Source organism: Lolium rigidum, chromosome 1 (genome assembly GCF_022539505.1).
Source record: "Lolium rigidum isolate FL_2022 chromosome 1, APGP_CSIRO_Lrig_0.1, whole genome shotgun sequence".
In the NCBI taxonomy this organism is placed as follows: domain Eukaryota; kingdom Viridiplantae; phylum Streptophyta; class Magnoliopsida; order Poales; family Poaceae; genus Lolium; species Lolium rigidum.
The window spans coordinates 25,140,999-25,162,838 of NC_061508.1; the positions used below are offsets into that span (position 1 = coordinate 25,140,999).

General features: G+C 44.7%; 4 protein-coding genes and 1 pseudogene across 4 annotated transcripts; 2 read left to right on the top strand and 3 right to left on the bottom strand.

Moving 5' to 3' along the window:
* The first annotated feature begins 2,820 nt into the window (after nucleotides 1-2,820).
* Nucleotides 2,821-5,453, top strand: LOC124669703 (jasmonate-induced oxygenase 4-like). Its single transcript, XM_047206268.1, has 3 exons — nucleotides 2,821-3,290; nucleotides 4,095-4,416; nucleotides 5,029-5,453. Exons 1-3 carry the CDS (start codon nucleotides 2,821-2,823, stop codon nucleotides 5,275-5,277), a joined length of 1,041 nt encoding a protein of 346 aa, XP_047062224.1. The 3' UTR covers nucleotides 5,278-5,453.
* Nucleotides 5,454-5,846: 393 nt separating this feature from the next.
* Nucleotides 5,847-7,364, bottom strand: LOC124669709 (12-oxophytodienoate reductase 1-like). The gene is made up of 3 exons (XM_047206279.1): nucleotides 7,265-7,364; nucleotides 6,747-7,192; nucleotides 5,847-6,505 (listed from the first exon to the last, which is right to left on the bottom strand). Exons 1-3 carry the CDS (start codon nucleotides 7,321-7,323, stop codon nucleotides 5,922-5,924), a joined length of 1,089 nt encoding a protein of 362 aa, XP_047062235.1. The 5' UTR covers nucleotides 7,324-7,364; the 3' UTR covers nucleotides 5,847-5,921.
* A 2,765-nt stretch (nucleotides 7,365-10,129) lies between these two features.
* On the bottom strand, nucleotides 10,130-12,533 carry LOC124705649 (annotated as a pseudogene).
* Nucleotides 12,534-14,162: 1,629 nt separating this feature from the next.
* LOC124685087 (rRNA N6-adenosine-methyltransferase METTL5-like) lies at nucleotides 14,163-18,338 on the bottom strand. Its single transcript, XM_047219390.1, has 9 exons — nucleotides 18,217-18,338; nucleotides 18,057-18,113; nucleotides 17,525-17,622; nucleotides 16,798-16,867; nucleotides 15,755-15,803; nucleotides 15,263-15,351; nucleotides 15,127-15,174; nucleotides 14,822-14,881; nucleotides 14,163-14,670 (listed from the first exon to the last, which is right to left on the bottom strand). Exons 1-9 carry the CDS (start codon nucleotides 18,274-18,276, stop codon nucleotides 14,560-14,562), a joined length of 642 nt encoding a protein of 213 aa, XP_047075346.1. The 5' UTR covers nucleotides 18,277-18,338; the 3' UTR covers nucleotides 14,163-14,559.
* Nucleotides 18,339-19,489: 1,151 nt separating this feature from the next.
* Nucleotides 19,490-21,595, top strand: LOC124705661 (transcription factor MYB3R-4-like). The gene is made up of 3 exons (XM_047237365.1): nucleotides 19,490-19,896; nucleotides 20,037-20,163; nucleotides 20,858-21,595. The coding sequence occupies exons 1-3, from the start codon at nucleotides 19,490-19,492 to the stop codon at nucleotides 21,593-21,595; spliced, it is 1,272 nt and encodes a 423-aa protein (XP_047093321.1).
* Nucleotides 21,596-21,840: the final 245 nt, after the last annotated feature.

Consider the following 21,840-nt stretch of genomic DNA (forward strand, 5'->3'; position numbering starts at 1 on the left):
CTTATTGGATTAATGGTGATATAAAATTAATTGACGCCATTATATTTTTGTGGATTATGCTTTAGAGACTACCGCTTTTACACTAAATAGAGCATCATCATAATCCGTTGAAATGACACCATACGAGTTATGGCATGGGTATAAACCCTAATGGTCCTTTCTTAAATTTTGGTATGCATAGCATAAGTAAATAAGTTTACAACCAAAATCGGATGAATGTCTTTGTTGGTTATCCCAGAGTATGATTGGGAATTCTTTCCACTTTGAAGTCAAAGACAAAAGTGTTTGTCGATGTGTCTTATTTCCAAGAAATTGTTTCTAGCGAAGTATTTGAGTGGGAGGACATTGGAACTTGATAAGGTTTATGAACCTGAGCATGATCAGAGTAGCGCAGCATCGTAAATGGTTCCGGAAGCGGCCACGAAGATCATAGCTCCCATTTCTACAAAGTGTTATAGTCATGGAGATCAAAGTACCTATTAAACCTTGTAGATATGGTTTACTTTGTGATCGGGTGGCCTGGTCGTCGTGTGTCGCCATGTAAGCTACTCCGGGCGTCTTGGGTGTTATGTGCCGTCTCGAATCTATGGACATGAAAGACATGTCGAGATTTTTCACTAGATGCTCTCCTCGTGCGGCTTCAGGTATTTCTGCCATTCGAGACCTGACTCTTCCTCCGGGTGCTCTGTTGTTATTTGCCGAATTCCCCGACTGTGCGCTAAGATTTGCTCTGCGTTCGCTAGATGTGTGCGCCGCACGCTTTCTTTGATCTAACTTCTCATGCATATTTTCTAACTCACGCCTCGTGCGATTTAGTTTATGCTGATACGCTGTTAGCTCTTCCCCTGATGCTTGCGTTTTCATTGGGTCTCCTTTTAGAGCCCTTGTAGCTCTATCCCATGCAGTTTGAGACAGTAGCACCTACTCTCTTGGCTGAGCTCCAGCATACTTGTTTCCCGTTCCTCTAGTAAGATCTGCGGGATCGACCAATGGATTACCCAATGGATTGAAAGCCTCAGATTGCTCATCTTCTTGTACCTCACGACCCGACGCTGTGAGCACGCATATATAATGATATGTCAACTCTATGCTATCTCCAAGCTTAGGATCCTGAATCCTCAGGTTCCTTCGTGGTACTGGGCTTGACACCCCCATGTTGCGCAAAGGATAGGTCACACCATCTTATAGATTGGCGAAGACCTCCTCGCTCTCACTGGAAACATAGCTATTGGTGAAGTCAAAATCAGTGAAGCTGTCGGAGACGTTGCTCCAACATAGGTTGGCATCAGCAGCCGACCCGAAGGTTAATCCGCCGAATTGGTTGGCGACCTTGCCGCTGTCAGCAGGCTTGGTGATGCGTGGTGGCGAGACCTCCTCGTCGCCTGACTCAACGGATGAAGCTGATGATCTCGAGTAATCAGGCTCGGCCGCCAACGGTCCCGAAAAAATAGGTGCCGAAAAATGGTGCGATCCCTCTTTCCCGATGAGGAAACGGAAGCTTCCGAACATCATCTCCATTGCTTCTTCCAAGTTGGCATATGCATGCAAACGAGCAGGAACAAAATCGATAAGGCCAGATTGGATATGTTTACCTCCATCCATCGCGTTGCTTGCTACCGATGATGATGATGACGATGCCATCAAGATCAGGACCTTCCTACCTCCAATTCCCACAGATGGCGCCAATTGACAAGAGATTAACTTGTCAATGCCTACGAATTGTAGACTTAGGGTTTCGGAAAAATAGAGGGCACAAAGAACTCGAAGGTTGCTAGACGAACAAAGACGTCCAACTCGAAATATTACGGTGGCTAGGGTTTCACAATGATTCGATCTTTATTTCGACCTCAGCTTCCCCTTTACATAGGAGGTGAAGCTGAGGGTTTTCCGTGTCGTACAAGTATAGATTATCGCGCCGCGCTGGACCTTTCTGTATATTGATACAAGTTTCCTATAATAACTCTACCTTCCTAATCCAAATATCTTCAACCTTCTGGGCCTTCAAGTCTTCGAATCCATGGGCCTTCTATGCCAATTATGAACCAGGGGTATTCATGTGACATGCCACTTAGGCATACCTATGTCACCCGACGACCGTGGATCCGGTTGCAGCGATGGAGGCCGCCGGGGCTCACCGACGATGAGGATGTCGTCGAGGTTGAGCCGCCCTTGACCCCCTTCATCTGATCATTTGGCCTGCAAGCCAAAGTTGTTTTTTGCAGCCAAACTACAATGACGATTTGGTGGCTGTATATTGGCCCAAACTTTATATTTAAAAACTTATTTGAATTTGGTGGCCGAGTGTTGGCCTAAACTTTATATTTAGAAACATATTCGAATTTCTATGCATTTTTTTCAGTTTTTAATTCAAATGATCTATCGGAGCTATCGTATGGACGGTATCGGTGTAGAAGAAACACCTCAAATAGAGGATGTTATACCGGCATCCCAAAAAAAATGCGACTTTGGGGGTAAGAAGCCCTCCAAGCAATTCAACAGATGATATTTTGGTGTGTACAATGAGAGCCTCGAACTCAGGATCTCACGGGTAGCACAGGTATCAGCACCCGGCAACCATCCGGGCTATGCCTTAGTTTACTATACCGGCATCCCAATACAGCTGAGCCAACGCTCCTGCCGACATTCCCATACAGCAAAATCGACGCTTGTGCCGGCGACTATTGCGGCGGTAGAGATGCTCTAAGTTTGTGATTATCTATTTCCGCATGCGCTGATTCTCCAAATTTTGTCCTTTCATCCTATCAGTAGCACTCACCACCACGCCACCGCCTAGTCGCTCGGCTCAACTCGCCTCCTTGGATGGATACTGCCGCGGCGCCTCGCGTCCAGGCGCTCGCCGACGCCGGCGTGCCCCACCTCCCGACGCAGTACATCCAGCCGCCGGACCTCCGCGCGGACCCCTCGCACCTCCGCCCGCCCCTCTCCCTCTCCGTCCCCGTCGTGGACCTCTCCGCCGCCGCCACAACGACCGACGCCGTCCGCCGCGCGTGCGCCGAGTGGGGTGCCTTCAACGTCGTCAACCACGGCGTCCCCCCGGGTCTGCTCGACGCGGTGCGGGGCGCGGGGCTTGCCTTCTTCCGCGCGCCCATGGCGGAGAAGCTCCGGTTCGGATGCGACCCGGCCAGCGGCGCCGCCACCGAGGGGTATGGCAGCCGGATGCTCGCCAACGACGACTCCGTGCTCGACTGGCGCGACTACTTCGACCACCACACCCTCCCCGAGTCCCGCCGGGACCCCGCCCGGTGGCCCGACTTCGTCCCCGGATACAGGTGGTTGGCCCGACACCCAAATATTTCCCCATCTTCAGTATCGACTCTTCTCTGGATGCTTCGTACCTTTTTAAGTCCTTTGACCAGTTTATGAGCACTCTAAGAAATATACATTCAGATTCAGGGATTAGTAAAAATTGGGTAAGAGAACACATGACATACTGATACTGATCCTGCATTTGCATGCTGTAGATCCATGTTCAGGTCCAAGCATGGCTTGCTAGTTGTGCAGTTGACCAGTTTTTCTCGAAAATTGTGTAGTCCTGAGATTTAACTTTCTCCGTTTTTAGTATTACCTAGCCGTCTCCGATGAATTCCTATATAAAATTTGCATGCTCCAAATATTTTCAAGACTTCTGAATGATCTTGCCAGGCAGTTCATAAGCACCTTGGTAGATAAGAGAAAGTACAATTGTATGCTCAGATACAGGGATACGTACATAGAAAGTGTGTAAGGAACCACATAATGATCCGTCTGTTGTAGATTCATGTTCAGGTCCACACACACACCTTAATCTTGGGAAGCGTATAGTGGACCAGAATTTTGCACAATCCACGACTTAATTCAACCTACCATGTAGAAATGACCATGTGACTTTCTAATTACGTATAAATGCTCTTTCAGAGAATGACTCCCACTGAATCTGCTATTTTTTTATTTTATTTTCCAATGCAACAGTACCTGTCATTATTGCAGCGTAGAGCCGAAATACTTATTTTATAGTACAACTTATTTCTATCAGCCCTACCACATGAGCTATCTTTGCTAGAACAAATAACCTGATATATCTGCAATGTCTACAGGGACACTGTTGTTGAATATAGCAACAACATGAAAGCCTTAGCCGAAAGATTGTTGTGCATAATATCCGAGAGTCTAAACTTACCACCCTCTTATCTACAAGAGGCGGTGGGAGAAGCTTATCAGAACATCACCATTAGCTACTATTCCCCTTGTCCACAACCAGATCTTGCTCTCGGATTGCAATCTCATTCTGACTTTGGTGTAATAACACTTCTAATACAAGATGATGTGGGTGGGCTCGAGGTATTGAAGGATGGGATGTGGATACCCGCACCTCCTTTGCCTGATGCAATCCTTGTAATTTTGTCTGACCAGACAGAGGTAATATACCTTCACATCCTTCATGTGTTCGTTACTTAAGTTATATGCCTTCTAAAATCCAACTAACATATATTTACAATTCCTTGATAATTTCTTGTTCTATTATGGACGACTCAATTCATTATTCTCATTTATGTTACAATTGCTTTACCAGATCTAAACCAGCTTGTATGAATCTGATGAAAATCTGCAGTTGTGATAATACTGGTAGGAATAAAACCAACTAGTTATGAACTTACAATGTGCTGTTTGGTATTTCATTAGTCAAAACTTAGTAAACTATCAGAAACGATTTGTCAGTTAACTCCAGTACACCAATCACCTCAATTGCCTGGCTTGTCACCACATAATCTAATGATTCAGAATCATGATAAAGTTTCCTTCTTCTGGTTAGATGCCCTGAACAGTTCGAGTTTCTTTGCCCTTCATTTTTGATGCTTCTTGTCCACTGTTTTGTTGAGTAAACGCAAATCTCATCATATGGCCACACTTCTTTTATATACACATTTTGTTATCTTATCACTATATTGACTAGGTCTGTGAACAAGGAATTCATTCAAAATCTGAAATTTCCTCCTGCACATGTTGCTCATTTTTATTACCCTTCCTCAGATCATGACCAACGGAAAATACAAGAGCGCTGTGCATCGAGCTGTTGTGAATGCCGAGCATGCCCGCTTGTCGGTAGCGACATTCTATGATCCACCTAAATCTCAGAAAATATGTACCGCTCCCGAGCTTGTGAGCAAGGACCATCCACAAAAGTATCGGGACGTGATCTATGGTGACTACGTCTCATCCTGGTACAGGAAAGGGCCAGAGGGCAAGCGCAACATTGACGCCCTCCTGATCGAGCAATAAACAGGCCATTGCTGAGCGCTGCAAAGCTCGTACTAATACATGCTTTGCGCTGACAAACTTGATCAATAAAGAGAAGAAAGATAAATGTTGTAAATAATGTGATTTGTTGCAGTGTGAAACTTCATTGCAGACTTTCTCACAATCAGATGAGAAAACCTAAGGCCTTGTTCAGTCCATGCACTTGGAAGGGATTGGGGAGAATTTTTATGTAGGTGGAATTTAATCCTCGTCAAACCATGCCAATGCCCTCCAAAATCTGTGAAACCGAACAATGCCTAAAGCATATTCGTGCAGTAGAATGATGTGAATAAGGCGTGCCCCTTTGACTGGCCTTTGTCATGTTCCCGACAACCCTTGCTTTGGTTAATTTGCTAGAGAAAACAAGTAGACATCCTCCCAAAAAAGAAATGCAGCTACAAGCTACCAGAAAGAACAAGTCCAGGTGAGCTCCTAAACCACTCCCAATATATTTCTTTCAACTCTAGCAGGACCCCTAACTGTCAACATGGTTTCACTGATTTAATCATTTGAAGCGGCAATCATACTTTGGTTTATTGTTGGAGGATATAAAACACACACACATACTTCATTATATTGACACACAATACAACTGATCGTGTCAAAGAAAAAAGCTACACCAATGATTAATCGAGGAAGGGGTAGTCGGTGTAGCCGACAACAGGGTCCGAGATGTAGAAGGTCATCCTGTCGTAGTTGTTCAGCTCTGCCCCGACCTCAAACCTCTTCGGCAGGTCCGGGTTTGCCAGGAACAGCCGCCCGAATGCCACCAGGTCAGCATACCCCTCGGTGACCACCTTGTTCCCTTCCGCATATTCAAACCCACCATTGGCGATGAAGGTCCCCTTGAACGCGTCCCTATACGGAAGCAACCGCTTCGGCACCACCCGCCGTCCCTCCGCCATGGCCAACCTTGGCTCGATCATGTGGATGTAGAGGATGTCGTGGTCGTTGAGCTTAGTGGAGATGTAGAGCGCGAGGGAGTGCGGGTCCGAGTCGTGCGACTCCATGTAATCGGTGAAGGGGGAGAAGCGGATGCCGACACGGTGGCCACCGATCTCCTTCGCTATGGCATCAACCACCTCGAGCGCAAAGCGACACCGGTTCTCGAGGCTGCCGCCGTACTCGTCGGTGCGGTCGTTGACACCGTCCTTGAGGAACTGCTCGATGATGTACCCGTTGGCACCGTGAATCTCCACGCCATCAAAACCTGCCACACCCAGCAAAGCAAATGAATTTGCTCTATCATGTTCGAGAATACATGACCTTTTAGATGTGGGTATGGTCTTTGAGTTTGAGTTTGAGGCCATGCTTTGCCCGTTGTTGTATTTTGTACACATAGTTGTTAATTTGAGTAATTAAGTTGTTCAAGAAAGTGATGTTTGACTGAACATTTCTTTCAGAAAAACTCGCATCTTGAAATATATCATCAGCTCGTGCGTGGTACGTACCGGCGTCGATGGCGTTCCTGGCGGCCTTCCTGAAGTCATCAACGATCACGGGAATCTCCTCCACCGTGAGCCTCCTCGGCGGCGAGAACTCCTCGATCCTGTCATCGAATCTTATCTGCGGGCTCACCCCCTTGTCCGTGCTGGAAACGGGCGCCTTCCAGCCGGGCTGGAGCTCGCAGCTTGACACGCGGCCGCAGTGCCAAATCTGGCAGAAGATCACGGCGCCCTTAGCATGGACGGCGGCGACGATGGGCTTCCACGCCTCGACGTGCTCCGGCGTCCAGATACCCGGGGTGTCGCGGAACCCCTGCGCCGTGTCGGAGATGCCCGTGGCCTCCGTGATCAGGAAGCCGCCGGCGGTTGCCCGCTGCGCGTAGTACACGGCGGCGTGCGGCTGCGGGACGTTGCCGTAGGAGCGCTGGCGGGTGAGTGGGGGCAGCACGACTCTGCATTTCATGTCAGCGAAATTTGAGTTGTTACGCAGGTGGCGGGGAAGTGGACTGAAATTGGATCGTTACCTGTGGGAGAGCTCGAACTGGCCCATCTTGTATGGCGTCAGGAGAGGGATGGGCTCCATTGCCGCACACTCGCACTAGCTTCTTGAGCTTGAGCTCTGATGAATGGCAGCTGCTAGCTAGCTTGAGTGGGCTGCAGGAGGAAGAAGGTCTGTGGGGTCGTGGAATGAAGGTTATCATGAGGCAGCACATCCATTTATAGTTATAAAGATGACGGCTTGGACGGATATATCAAAATCAGATCCATGCTAAAGTCCACCAGCCTTGCTCTGTCCCGTTCACGAAAGTATCCATGGGTGTGGATATCGCTCCAAATGCAAATTCATTGGATATCCATGTGTTAACGCACTATATGCATGAAAATAACATATTTGAGCATAACACCAAAATTTTAGCAGCATTTCGATAATATTTTCGTAGCATTTCAGCAATAATTATATAGGCAATGAATATGAGGAGGAAGAACGACGGGATGAGAGCAAGCCCACTCCTTGCCTGTGCGTCTCCTAGGCAGAGGAGATCCGGATTACTGGAAAGGTGGAAGAGAGGGCCACCGGCCAAGCCCTCTCTCACACCGTGCGAGGGAGTCAAGGGGGGAGGCCATGAAAGAAGTGGTAATCGGTGGTTATTGTTAGACTCATTGATTTTGGTCTCAAGGTAGGGGCAGTTAGGCCAGGTGAAATCCCATGTCTTACTGACATGTGGAACCCACACGTCAGCCGGATATCTATTGGATATCCATGGAGGAAAACCTCTATCCATGCCCGCCCCATGAGTTATCGGATATCCGCCCATGAAATCCGTGGGCATAATCAACCCTCCATTCCCGTGCTTATTGGGCCGAATATCCGTGGATATCCGGATCCGTGGATAAAATTGCGACCACTATTTATACTACTCCCTCCGTGTTACCAAACATGTCAAATGTTTGCTAAAATTTAAATGTACCACTACTATTTAGTGTATAGATACATCTAAATTTTGATAAAACCTTTAACATGTTTTCGTGAGACGGAGTGAGTAGGTGATATGGAATCGTGTGAGGTTGATGGTATGATACTATAAGGGGTTATTATACTAATATGAATATGAAAAGTGATGTACTGAGAGTGGGATTTCACCTTAGACTAGCCACAATGGGAGTATCATGCATGGCATGTTGGTAAAAATCTGATGTGGCACACCAATTAATAATGTGAGAGATGAGAGTGGTATCATAATATGATATTGTATCTAGCATGTACAACTAGAAAATGTAATGGCAAACACTTTATGTGCACAAATTTGCATTGAGATTCTACAAAATATTAAATATGATAATACTATGATACTATCTTATAATACTATGTATTATGGGGTAGTATCATAAACTAGTATAATTTCCTTGATACTAGTGTATCATACTTCCCATTGTGACTAGTTTTAGTAGCCACTGGCTCAAGAGATCCGGCTGCTAAGCCGCCTTAATTATTTAATTTGTTGATCGCAGATACCGCAGGCAGGCCGTTGAGGTCGCTAACTTTGTCCCGCTGACTTCATGGTGACTTTGGATCACTGCCACGTGGATCCTACATCATGTGGACCTCACTTGTTAGTGACTCAAGTCAGCTGACTTGGGGGCTTGCAAAGTCAGCCAATCTCTGCCCGTAGGCGGGGTAAGCATGAAAGACAAAAGGGCATTTCATACATTGTAATGGATTGTGCACCGATCAGGATGCAGCAGCAATTAGTACTGTATCACAGTTGACAAGGGGACATGAAGTTACGTTTTTTTTTTCTTTCCCGTCTTAGTTTATGAGCTAAGACTGAGAGAGACAACCACGAAGTGCTCGATTGTTTTGGCGTAAATGACAACTAATTGATATCAAACTGGTGGAAAGTAGACTCAGTCTCTACAACAACGCGACAACTTATGGTAATTGTAGTATTAACTTTTTTTACAATCAATACTATATATATTTATAGTAGTAAATAGTACATGGTAAAGATGCATGAGATGTCTTGAGCCATTATAAAATAAAGCCTAAAGAAACTAGCAAATCTTCGAGGTCTTCAAAGTATTTTTTCTTTCATGCGCAATTTTATATTTTTCTGAAAGCAGCCGAACGTAGAAAACTAACACACCTTTAGATATCAATGAATGTTCTCCCATAATTTATTGAGCCGGTATACCAAGCCTACATGCATATGCGCAACCATTAAAGTAATCAACCAACATCAGCAGCAGCTGGACATGGGAAGCCCAGCCCGGACAACCCGAACCCGAAAATCCCGGGCCGGGTTGGGCTTAGGCTTGCAGTTTTCGCACTTTAGGTAAGATTTGGGCCGGGCTTCTCAGGTTTGGGCTTAATTTATAGACCCGACAGTCGGGCCAGGCCGGACTCGGGCTTGACATTTTAGGTTCAGGCTTTTTCGGGCTTGGCCTAAAGCCTGGCCCAGCCTGAGTTTTGCCCAGGTGTAAGCAGGAGCACCAACGGCAATATTCCAAGGAACAATGACCGAATTTCCTTGTCAATGTCATTGAGGAGACGATTATACGAACCACCATTGTTGAAGACGTAGCATCTGGGAAAAAAGTTGCGAGGACCATCCTCCTCTTGATAACCTTGATAGAAAATCCAAAACGGATCCGGCGAATCAAGATTTAGAAAACCATACCTATGAAACTTTAATCTTCCAACACCATCATCGACGTCGCGAAGGAGATCTCTTCGTCTAACGAAGTGGAAAAGATTGTTTATTGTAAACGATGCTATCTCCATTGACACGGAGGCGAAAACAAAGACATCTCCAAAACCCTAATCTAATCTTTTGAAACAACTACTTTTATTGAAAACACAATACAGCTGACCGTGTCAAAGAAACAAGCTACATCATCAACGATTTTTCGAGGAACGGGTACTCGGTGTAGCCGATGACAGGGTCTGAGGTGTAGAAGGTCATCATGTCGTAGTTGTTTAGCGCTGCGCCGACCTCGAACCTCTTCGGCAGGTTCCGGTTGGCCAGGAACAATAGAGGCCATCAGGTCAGCATACCCTTCGGTGAGCACCTTGTTCCCTTCCTCATAGTCAAGTCCACCATTGGCTATCAAGGCCCCCTTGAACGCCTCTCTGTATGGCAGCAACTGCTTGGGCCATGGCCAGCCTCGGCTCGATCATGTGCACGTAGAGGATGTCGTGGTTTTTGAGCTTGGTGGAGATGTAGAGCGCAGGGAAGTGAGGGTCTGAGTCGTGCGACTCCATGTAGTCGGTGAAGGGGGAGAAGTGGATGCTGACACGGTGGCCACCGATCTCCTTGACGATGGCATCGGCCACCTCGAGAGCGAAGCGACACCGGTTTTCGAGGCTGCCGCCGTACTCGTCGGTATGGTCGTTGACACTGTCCTTGAGGAACTGCTCGATGATGTACCCGCTAGCGCCATGGATCTCCACGCCATCAAAACCTGCCACATTGCTCTATCGTGCTCGAAATACGTGACCGCTTAGTTATGGACATGGTCTTTGAGGCCTTTGGCCGTTGTTCTATTTTGTACACATAATTGTTTTTTGATAAATAATACACATAATTGTTAGAAAATGGTGGTAAAAATTGCTTTTTTACTATAAACAATTCTATTTTTTGAAACTATTTCATATGAAAATTCCAATGGTACAAAATTTCTTCATATGAACTGTTTTTAACTCAACTATTATGTTTAACTAAGTTGTTCAAGAAAGGAGTGTATGACTGGCTTAAAATCTGGAGATGTTTGACTGAACATTTCTTTCAGAAAACTACGGATCAGTACAACATATCATCAGCTGGCGTGGTACGTACTGCGTCGATGGCATTCTTGGCGGCCTTCCTGAAGTCCTCCACAATCACGAGAATCTGCTCCACCGTGAGCCTCCTCGACTGCGAGAACTCCTGGAGCCTCCAATTGAAGCTCATCTGCGGTCCCACCCCCTTGTCCGTGCTGGATATGGGCGCCTAGCTCCCCGCCGGGCTGGAGCTCGTAGCTGGACATGCGTCCGCCGTGCCAAATATGGCAGAAGATCAAGGCGCCCTTGGCGTGGACGGCTGCTACAATGGCCTTCCACGCCTCGACGTGCTCCGGCGTCCAGATCCCCGGTGTGTCGTGGTAACCCTGCGCCATGGCGGAGATGCCCGTGGCCTCTGTGATCAGGAGAGGCCGATGGCGGTTGCTCGCTGTGTGTAGTACACGACGGCATGTAGCTGCGGTACATTGCCGTAGGAGCGCTGGCGGGTGAGTAGAGCCTTTCTTGTCAACAAAATTTGAATTAGTATTACACAAGTCATCCCGGCACGCTCTAGCCATGACCGTCGGTTGGGCTTGGGGAGGCAGATCCCGCAGTGCCAGATAGTGTTGTGGGGATGCCGGCTCGGCTTGAATAAAGGTGACTGTCTTTGGATTCCTCTTTCACCGTGATGAAGAACTAAATGCCGCCTATCGTCATTGATCTTGGGCGGACTGTCGAGTCCAGAAGACTCCGCCGACGAATTCCAAATGGACCACATGCCTGGAATTTGCCAGAGAGAATGGTGTTTCGATCGAGCGCAATCGTATTTTTTCTGGCCGTTTGGTTTAAGAGAGGACGCTGCGAAGCTCTGCGGTTTGTTGCCATCATGTAATATGTCTTAGTTCCACGGTGAAGTCATGCACGGAGAATGGCATGGAAGCCGAGAACTAAGGACTGTCAATGGAGGTTTGAGTCCTGGTGAAGTAGAGATTCTGACTTGGTGATTCGGGACTTGTAGCAGTGGAATTGGCAAGTGGGGATGACAACACATGAGAATTTTAGTGTCTAAACTTACAGGGTGAAAACCAAGGTCTGGCCTTACTTAGTTGAGCCTCGCAATGATTCTGTTGAAGGCATTGTTTTGTGTGTGCGGATTTTCTTCAGGGTGAAAATATATGGCCATTGATCAGGGTGATGAAAATGCTTATGCGCTGCTCCCTTCTTGGAGGTATCGTTTTTGGAGTAGATGGATTTCTGGTGATGTTTTGGTGGTGTTTGGTCCGCTATTACAAGGAACTAGTCACAAAACTTTTCTTTTCTTTAATTTTTCTTTCTTTTTAGTTGTGTGCATCCATATGGGCATTAGGGCACTACATTATTGTAAAGGCTAGGTGTAATTAACATATTCGTGATATTAATATATTTCCTTTATGAAAAAGGTGGCGGGAAAGTGGACTTAATTTGGATCCTTACGTTTGGGTGAGGTCGAGCTGGGCCGTCTTGTATGGCGTCTGGAGGGGTATTGGCTCCATTGTCGCCCTAGCTTCTTGAGTTTGAGCTCTGATCAATGGCAGCAGCTGTTAGCTAGCTTGAGGGGGCAGCAGGAGGAAGAAGGTGAGTGGGGTGGTGGAATGAAGGTTATCATGAGGCAGCACACACGTCCATTTATAGATGATGATACAGAATATTGTGAGGTGGATGATATGATGCCGTAAGGGCTCATTTGGTTCACAGGGAAAATTCTGGAAACAGTACCCAATCCTAGGGACAAAAAGGCCCGGGCTAAAGTCTCCCAGGGGTTCATTGGGTGGATCGCTAGCCAGGAAAATATCCGCCAATCCTATACACCGACCAGATTGGTGCCTAACAGGCACCGCACACCCTTGTCGGGTATTGGGTGAAAGATCATTTAATGATTTCTAAAATTTTGTGTGTTTGACAAAAACACTGGTGATGATCTAACATGTTGCTAAGTGTGTGACAGATAAAGTAAATGGTCACCGCTGATAAAATTGATCCCCCAAAAAGGAAGAAAAGTGTTGAGCTGAAATTACCCCAAGTCGGCATTGCCGGTAACAGGAGGCCGGCAATTGGATTTAGGGGCACTTGAGAAGTGCCCTTAATTGGATTTAGTGACACTTGACAAATTTTTCTAGGTAGTGACCCAAATACCTTTAGAGACACAAGTAAAGATGGCACTTAAAAAAGTGCCCCTATAGTTAATTAGTAGCACTTTGGAACAAATTTAGGGCACTTTGAAATGCCCCAAATCTTATAATGTGATGTAGTGATCGGTGCTACTCCGTATATTATTCATTAGTTATATCCTTGATCAAGAGATGCATCGGGAACTCCGGTGGCTCATCCTGTCAACAAACACATCGGAGTAAACCTGGCTCCGCTAGCAAGTTTATGAGCCACATGGTTAGCTTCTCTCGAGTAATAAAGCCAGAGGCTTCTTCTCTACAGACTGGACACTGCTCTCTTCCTCAAAAAAAAAAAAAAAAAAAAAAAAAAAAGACTGGACACTGCGCGAGGTCCTTATAGGGTGCTGCAAAATTGTGATACATGCTCGGTGCTATGTATATTCCCTGTATAATACTGCAGAAATAGAAAATTTAAAAAAAAAACAGTTCTGTGGCGCATATGCATATAACAGTGATGCGCCATAAAATCTTGGGCAATATTCTGTCGCGCATCCACATATATGCGCCACAGAATCTGGTGCAAAATTCGGTGGCGCATGCCCGCAGATGTGCCATAATGCGCCACATAATTCCAAAATTTTGTGGCGCACCCAGTGATGCGCCACAAAATTTAAATACTAGTCGCGTGATAACTATGGGGTGACCGGGACATACGCCACAGACGTATTATTTGGTGCGCCACAAAAGAGCTATTTTCCAGTAGTGGAGAGTCCACCCTACGATCTCATTCGCATGCCTAAGAAAAAAAAAGGAACCGCCCCATGGACTCGCCCCCAAGAAGGAGCTCGAGGTAGGGGAGGCCGGGGCTGACGCGACAGCGGGCCGCGCGACTGAGCTCACCGCCGCCGAGATTCACGGGTTCAGGTTCTGGCCTAAAGATGAGGAAAACAATGGTGTATATCTGTGAATAACTTGCTTCAGTCAACAATTTTCTGTGCCATCAAGACATGTAGGTTTCTGGACAAATCTTGTGAGCATACTCTCTTAAACTGTGTTCATCTCAATAATAATGGTGTGCATGGTGTTCAGTACTGGAGCTTCGGCTACTATATCAGTTCCCAGGGGCCTTGCTGAGGCCACAGGTTTTAACTATGACTTTTCTGCGAAGACGCTGTTTTTGTCCCCAGCACAACAAAAACGAGATCAAAATGAAGAGATGCTGCACATTGTACACACTGCTCCACGCAAAGCTGACGGATGTCTAAAGTAGCTAAACTATTGGGGTTTGCCGCTTACAAGGGGAGTAAAATCTGTGAATGCCCATGTATTTTTTTTCCTCTAGCAATTCCAGCCATCAGACAGTGGTTCGGAAAGTGTCATTGTCCAGGTCTTCTTGTGTGGCCGCATTGTGCTAGCTTGCTCTCTCATCTCGAGCTCGTGGAACGAAGCGCCACAGATCAACTGCGACGTCGACCTCCTTTTTATTGTGGAACTTGTAGGTCTGCGGTAGAGCATAGCGCAGCTGTGACAAGAGAAAGAGAGGATATAAATTATCACAGCAGGTGTGGAACACAAGACATGATTTGGACCTGAAATCCCCAATGCAGAATAACCTTTCTTTTTCCTGTTTTTGAGAAAAATAAGAGATGCTAGAATGTTTCAAATAACATTACCTCACACAGAACTTCAGCACTGATGGCATTGCAATTACGGATGGCTGCCTTCTTGATGTACTAAAGATCAAAACACAAAAACACAAGCGGGGAATCAATCAACATTTGCTACAATCAATGTACAAAATGAAAACAGAAAACTATCGACAATTGCTAGGTTTATCATGTATACAGTTGATTAATTCCTTTTGCCAGTACAATAGTCTCTGTGGAAAAGAGATCGAAATATTTACATAGAAGAATCACATTAGATCAGAAAGCAGGGTTGGATAAACCACAGCTGTAGCTCTGAAGGAAAAACTTACTTCTCTCGTGGAAGTCTTGTGTAGAGAATAGACAGCTTGAGAGGCAACCTGTGAATAATAAAGAGATATTAAAAAATTGCAACAAAAATGTCATCGTTAATGAATTGGTATTATAGCAAACTACTGCTTTGACCACCTTCAAGCCCATAGAAAGGAAATCCATGTCAGCTCCTTTTCTTTTTGTCCCAAAGGGAGGGTTCATGACAACAGTATCAACAAGAAGGCCTGCACCATATCTCTTAGTAGGCACCCAAATGGTTATGGACGTTTTTCAACATTGCAAACATCTATATTTGTGTGCAAACATGATTCATTTCAAGAACTACATTTTGCAAGTGGTTCATTTGCTAGACGAGATTCTATTTCATCTACTATTTTAACCTGCAAAGCGACATGATATACTGGAGAGTGGGAAGTAACCTAGCCAGCTTGTAGAGCATGTTCAGCTAGGATAGTAAATCCATTCTAGACATTATTTACTTACGGATTAAAAATACAAAAGGGGCAGTTGAGAAGACGATGTTGAAAAGAGCTTCCATAATGATAAAAGACAATGGTGTATTATAACCAGAAGAACATTGAAGTTGCACTGAGCCTGCACAATAGGCTGCCACTTCAAAAAAAATACCTGTTAAATTTAAGTTCTTTATGTCACACTGAATTAAGTCGATATCCAGCTGCATAACCAAACATGTAATAAAAAGAAACATGTCATTCCCATGATAAAATATAACAGATCTAGAAATATCAATTACTGTGTCAATTCTCTCACATACTACTTTCAACTCTACATCACCATGTACTTGATCATGCAAGTTTGATCACTGGTACCAAAAGAGTAAAAATCATGCAAGAAGACCAAAATATGAGCCAACAACACCAAGATTGTTGATGTGGACAAAAGGCAGTGAATATAGGGATATGACGGCATAGAATAGCACATCCATGGTGTAGTAAATGCAACAAAACTGAAGTGAAAGGTTCTCAGAGTTGAGGGGTGTGTTTCTTAACCGGCATTGGAGTTCCAGGCAAGAGGTAGTGCACCTATCTCTTGTGTAGATACTATATTTAAATGACCCAAACTTCGATTTCTACAAGCTTACCCAACAGCTTGGTCAACTACAGAATTACATTCTCCTTGCGCAAAAAAAAGAACTATTTGGAATTGCATTTGGTATATGCTAAGGCCCATCACCCTCCACGGAGGTGTGACTTGTAACAAACTCTCCTTTGCAATGAAAAGAAACACAATGTCATCGCGTTTTCTCGGAAAAAAAAAATCTGCTAACTGAACTTGCAAGTTGTCATCCTTTGATCAACTGTAGTAGGTAGTCAATTAGTTATGCCACATACTACTGAGATAATAGATCAAGATAGTCACTATGCAAAAGAGTTGCAAAAACAGCTTACTTAAGTATGCTGGAGTAAACCATATACTTTTAATAATCAAATAAGAGGCTGTATGCATCGATTGATGCAGTGGCCGGGGCTGCCCCTTTGGAGTAAAACCTTTCACAGAGGTGTTCAACAGGAAGTTATTGATTAGCGATTTGCTCAAACTACATATACATGAGAATTATAACCAAAACTACTCCAATATCATGCAGAATTTCCACAGGTGAAAAAAGAGGTGAATGAATTGTTATAGTGGAAACTAAAGCAACAGCATACCTCCAGATCAGTAGCATTTTCTTGAGCAAGTTCAAGGGACTGCAGGTCAATATCAATACCAGTCACATGCCTGTCATGCCGCAACCATTGTGAATAAGATTAAGAATTATTAAAAACAGAATTACAACAAAATCATAAGATCCTAAGGGCACACAAACACGCGGATTTCTAGTTCATGATACTGATGGATAACCAATTAAAGTATACTATGTTATTATCCAATATGCGTACATGAGTTTGTGCCTTGCCATGGGAATGATAGTGTAACATAGTCAGTTAGACAAAACTATGGAATTCTAATATGCAACATATTTTTTTACCATTAATACAGAAATTTCAAATAAAAATGCGGTAAATTAGTAAATAGTAGTATAGACAGTTTTATTTGCTTAGCTCTTCACTATGAGTAATTAAGTTGCAGATGAGGCACTAGGGTTTCGTAAGTAATGTTAAATCAGCACTGCCAACAAAACAAAACCTTAGTTTCCTCCCTATTCTGCACAATTAATCAGCATATCATGGAAGAGGTGGCCACTATTCAGTTCCTCGTTGAGATCGAGGAGTGTTAAAGTAAGCGTGCAAATGACGGGACCGGAGTTATAATAGTGACAAGCTTTTCCACCGTTAAGGGTTGTAGACCTCTGATGATATCAGTCTAGAAGAAACAACTGTAAAAAAGAACTCCAGAACACAATCCCCAATATATTAAGAGTTTAAACATACTCACTCAGCATCCAGCAGAGCACTCGCGATAGCCAGGGTACCGCAGCCACACCCAAAGTCAGCTACCACTTTTCCAGAGATGTCATCGAAGCTGTTCTCAGCCTGATTGATGTACCAAATCACCATGAGAAAGATAAAACAGAGGGAAGATCACGAGTCACTGGAATTTTAGCATACACCCACACCTGGCAAGCCTACTCTACAATTTTTCTACCTGATGGTTTCAGATACATTCTTGAGATAAATAGCCAAGTGAGACATTCCCAAAATCGAAGTATAGGTTGCAACCAGCTAAAACTCGAATATTCCAAAAAATTACTGAACAGGTGGTAGCTCACAGACCTAATAAGAAATTAAATTCTGAACAGGAATATCTATATATATACAAGCCTGCCCCGGAAGTAGCTTGTTAGTTTGGGCATGGAACCGAGGCTGCAGATGCACTTGGCCTCCTAATTCTACAACAGAGAGCGGAATCGCATCCACATGCAGCTCGCATAAAGCAACAAGGCATCAGAATCGGGAGAGGGTACTACCGTGTAGAGCATCCGTGACGCTATGTGGGGGCCCGTCGCGTACTGCTCCAGCTCCACCTGCACCCACCAGCGGCGGCGGCCGTAAATTTCATATAAATTCGTCGTCTCATTTCCCTCCTTGTTCTGGAGGTGAACGGGGAGACTGTGGCGGAGACAGTACCTTGGGGTCGGCGAACTGGGTCAGGCCTCCCAGGAGGCCCTCGAGCTGCTTCAGCTTCATCTCCTCGTCCCCTCGCCGTTGCCGTCGCCGTCGCCGTCGAGGAGCACGCGAGAAGCGCCGTCGAGTTTGGGGATTCGATTCTCAATTGCTGCCGGCGAGCCACTGGCGCCTCCGACGGCGAGAGGGCAGCCTTTTTCTTAGGGCCGGCGCTGGACGGGCCAGACAACCGGGCCGGACCGGCCCACGTAGACCTCTCAGTACCAGCCCAAGAGCCCATCACGCACCGACCAAAAACGAGCCTTTGATGGCGCATGGTCTTCTTCCTTCTTCCTTCTCGTCCGGTGCGGCTGCCAGTGTAACCCAAACCGGCCGTCGCCATCGCCGCCGGTTGCTTGCCGCTCCCTTTCCGCGGCCAGGAGAGAAGGGCGCTACCCGTTGGCTGGGTGCGTAGAAGGTACGCGCCGCTCGTCCTCGTCTCCGTACTACCGTTGTGCTTGAGCAAGCAGCATTCTCCTTGTCGGCTAGGTTTGTTCAGTTCCTTTGCTTCACAAAAGGGGTTCCATTTTGTTTGTCTGGGTGATAATATTGCTCGTAGTTTCCTTCATCTCGACCGATTCTACAGTTTAATTACGACACGAGTCTCTTATGAGACTAATCAACTATCCTTCTCTGAAAAATATTCAGTTCAAATTGGTCGCATACATGCCCCAGCCAGAACCAAATGTCTTTGTCACTTGCTAAAGATCCTACAAGTGCTCAGACATGAAAAAAGTATTCTTGATCGCACTTAGGCACAGTTCCATACTAGATAATGTTTGCATAAACTCGCGGACATATGTTTAATTTTGCATAATTTATTTACTTCCTAAATAAATACTTGTGCTTTACTTCAGATCACATAAAGAAAACGAAACGACTAATAGCGTCACACGCCATGCACTCCGATGTCCGATGTTAAAATATCTTCATGGCCAAACATGTTGCCATGGGTGGTGTGTGTGCCACGTTTGGGGGAATAATGCTTGCTTAATTAACTAGGTCTCTCTTGCATGAAGTAATCTATTTATGAAAGTTAAATGTCCCATTAACAATGCCAATTAATAAAACCATAAAACTCCCTTAACTTGTGGTCTTTAAGTGCCATGGGTTCTTGTCTAGATATAATGTGACATGCTATGCCAATGTCTCCTCCTCCGAGAGATGCAGGTAAACAGGAGCCAGCATCCAGTCTCTGTAGATCTCCCCCTAGCTAGCTAGCTTCTGAAACCCACCCATGGATTTCGGTTACTTCCAGCCCCATGCAGGGAGCTGTGATGACATGCCGCTTGATTTCCATGTGCAGCAAAATGCTCACTACGACCTCCAGCCTGTTGATGGTTCATTCGAACCTACCGGTGGATCGATTGTTCCGTTTACATCCTTCTATCAGGACTACTTTCCACAAGGCGCAGCGCAGAAGGCTCTCCTCGACGACGCTTCATCGATCGTTCATAATTCTGGACCTTTCTTGCCTCTGTTGACGCCAAAACTGGAGGTTTCACATCTCATAGGAGGAGGTCGCCTTGGATCATACAAGGCTTATGAGATGAGCCGCAGGTTTCTTCCAAGAAAGAAGGCATCGAGTAAGGCTCTCAAGAAGGCTAATGTTGTCAAAGGGCAATGGACACTGGACGAAGACAGGTAAATTGGATTTCTTGATGCATGCTTTGTTCAGTATTTTCTCCATCCAAAAGTAAAACTATGGCCGTACTGTAAGTTGAAGTTATGAGTTGCTTCATTTGCAAGGTTCTCACTGAGTTCATTCTTGTAAATTTTAACAGGAAGTTGGTAAAGTTAGTGGAACAGTTTGGACTGAGGAAGTGGTCTCAGATAGCACAAATGCTGCCTGGAAGAGTGGGAAAGCAATGCAGAGAAAGATGGCACAACCATTTGAGACCTAACATCAAGGTTTATCTCCATAACTTCTGCTTGACCCACGGAGTTAAATCTCTTTGATGTCTTCTAGTCTATAATGACATGCTGACAGTTATATATTTTACTTTGACCATGTTTAATGAAATAGAAAACTAATTTGAACACGTTCAGTGAGATTTCGAAGTCACTAGGATCACATGCAATTCATTATGGGTGCACTAATTTTTGGGAGCTTAGATACACGAAATATTGTTTAGTATTAGAATGCAAGTTGATCTTTTTTTGCTGAAATAATGCTCGTTTATCAATCAGAATGAGTAAACACGCAAATTTCAGTTTATTTTCTACTTTCCTGTCATCCACCCTAAAATTAAAAGTTTATATTTTGATTGTCTCTTCACTGTTTAGTAGACCAACTGTCCAAAAGGGAATAAAACAGAAGGAAAACAACAATCCTTCGAATAAGCAGAAACAAAGAAAATTGAAACCATCTGGTTGACCAGAGTTAGACAATTTATGTATCCTTTGTACCAGTTAACTCAAGTATCTTGAAGTTTTTAAATGGCTAAATATCATTGTGAACCAAAAAAAATGCCATATTTTCAGAATTAAACATGATTTGTGATAAGCTTTTCCCTGAAAACAATAGGCGTGAAAATATCCTACACGTGTGTATGATATTTATGCTTGTGGAATGAACTTTTAATGAATGGAAAAACAAATGCAGAAAGATATTTGGAGTGAGGAAGAAGACATGGTTCTAATACAAACACACAAGGAGGTTGGCAACAAATGGGCTGAGATAGCTAAGCGCCTCCCTGGGAGAACAGAAAACTCCATAAAAAATCATTGGAATGCAACAAAGAGAAGGCAGTTTGCACGGAGGCGGACCCGCACTAGTGCCAAGAATCCCAAATCTGGTACCCTTCTGCAAAATTACATCAAAAGCCTTGGAATTGGCTCTAGCAAGGTCATTGCTCCTGTAGATCCAAAAGAACCTCCATTGTCACCATCTTCAACAGCACCTCCAACACAAAATATGGTACAGGTGAATGATAACTGGGCAGAATCCAACCCGTCCAACACAATGGTTACTGAAGGAATATTCAGCACAGATGACGGACAAACTCACTCTTGCGAAGAAATTCTAGTTCCTACCTGTGATGATTTTTCCATTGACATGTGTGATGGACTATTTGACACAAAGGAGGAGGCACAGTACCAAGTTTACAGCATAGATGATGATGTTGACATGGACTACATCTTCAACCATATTGATTACGCCATTAAGGTTGACCATGAGTTAGATATGGAGATGACATGGGATGATGACGCACTCGTAAGCACTGACTCTGCATTATCACCATTGGTGACAGCGTTTGGTCCAGCAGAAATCAAGACCGTACATGTGAAGGAGGAGGTGGATCTCATTGAGCTGGTCAAGCATACACAAGCTTGCAGCTAGTGGACAAGAAAAAAAAACAGCAATATTATTATATATTCATGCTATTTATAGTTAATATGACGACCTTTTGAATGTATTATGGGACATGCTATTTATAGATAATATGACGACCTTCTGGATATTTTATAGATAATATGACGACCTTTTAATGTATAATGGGAATATATATATTTACAATAAATGTGGTAAGATCATGTGTATGTATATGGTTTTCGAAGTTAAGTGTTTGATTCTATATTGCATAA

Bases quoted from the DNA above. Each gene is read 5' to 3' on its own strand.
- LOC124685087 (XM_047219390.1), bottom strand. From the start codon at position 18,276: ATGAAGCTGAAGCAGCTCGAGGGCCTCCTGGGAGGCCTGACCCAGTTC. The intron at 14,882-15,126 runs GTAAGTTTTTCC...TTTGATCTTTAG, and splicing joins ACAAGACTTCCACGAGAGAA to TACATCAAGAAGGCAGCCAT. The intron at 14,671-14,821 runs GTAATGTTATTT...CTCTTGTCACAG, and splicing joins GTGCTGAAGTTCTGTGTGAG to CTGCGCTATGCTCTACCGCA.
- LOC124669709 (XM_047206279.1), bottom strand. From the start codon at position 7,323: ATGGAGCCCATCCCTCTCCTGACGCCATACAAGATGGGCCAGTTCGAG. The intron at 7,193-7,264 runs GTAACGATCCAA...CATGAAATGCAG, and splicing joins CAGTTCGAGCTCTCCCACAG to AGTCGTGCTGCCCCCACTCA. The intron at 6,506-6,746 runs GTACGTACCACG...TGGGTGTGGCAG, and splicing joins CAGGAACGCCATCGACGCCG to GTTTTGATGGCGTGGAGATT.
- LOC124669703 (XM_047206268.1), top strand. From the start codon at position 2,821: ATGGATACTGCCGCGGCGCCTCGCGTCCAGGCGCTCGCCGACGCCGGC. The intron at 3,291-4,094 runs GTGGTTGGCCCG...CAATGTCTACAG, and splicing joins GACTTCGTCCCCGGATACAG to GGACACTGTTGTTGAATATA. The intron at 4,417-5,028 runs GTAATATACCTT...ACCCTTCCTCAG, and splicing joins TTTTGTCTGACCAGACAGAG to ATCATGACCAACGGAAAATA.
- LOC124705661 (XM_047237365.1), top strand. From the start codon at position 19,490: ATGGATTTCGGTTACTTCCAGCCCCATGCAGGGAGCTGTGATGACATG. The intron at 19,897-20,036 runs GTAAATTGGATT...AAATTTTAACAG, and splicing joins TGGACACTGGACGAAGACAG to GAAGTTGGTAAAGTTAGTGG. The intron at 20,164-20,857 runs GTTTATCTCCAT...AAACAAATGCAG, and splicing joins ATTTGAGACCTAACATCAAG to AAAGATATTTGGAGTGAGGA.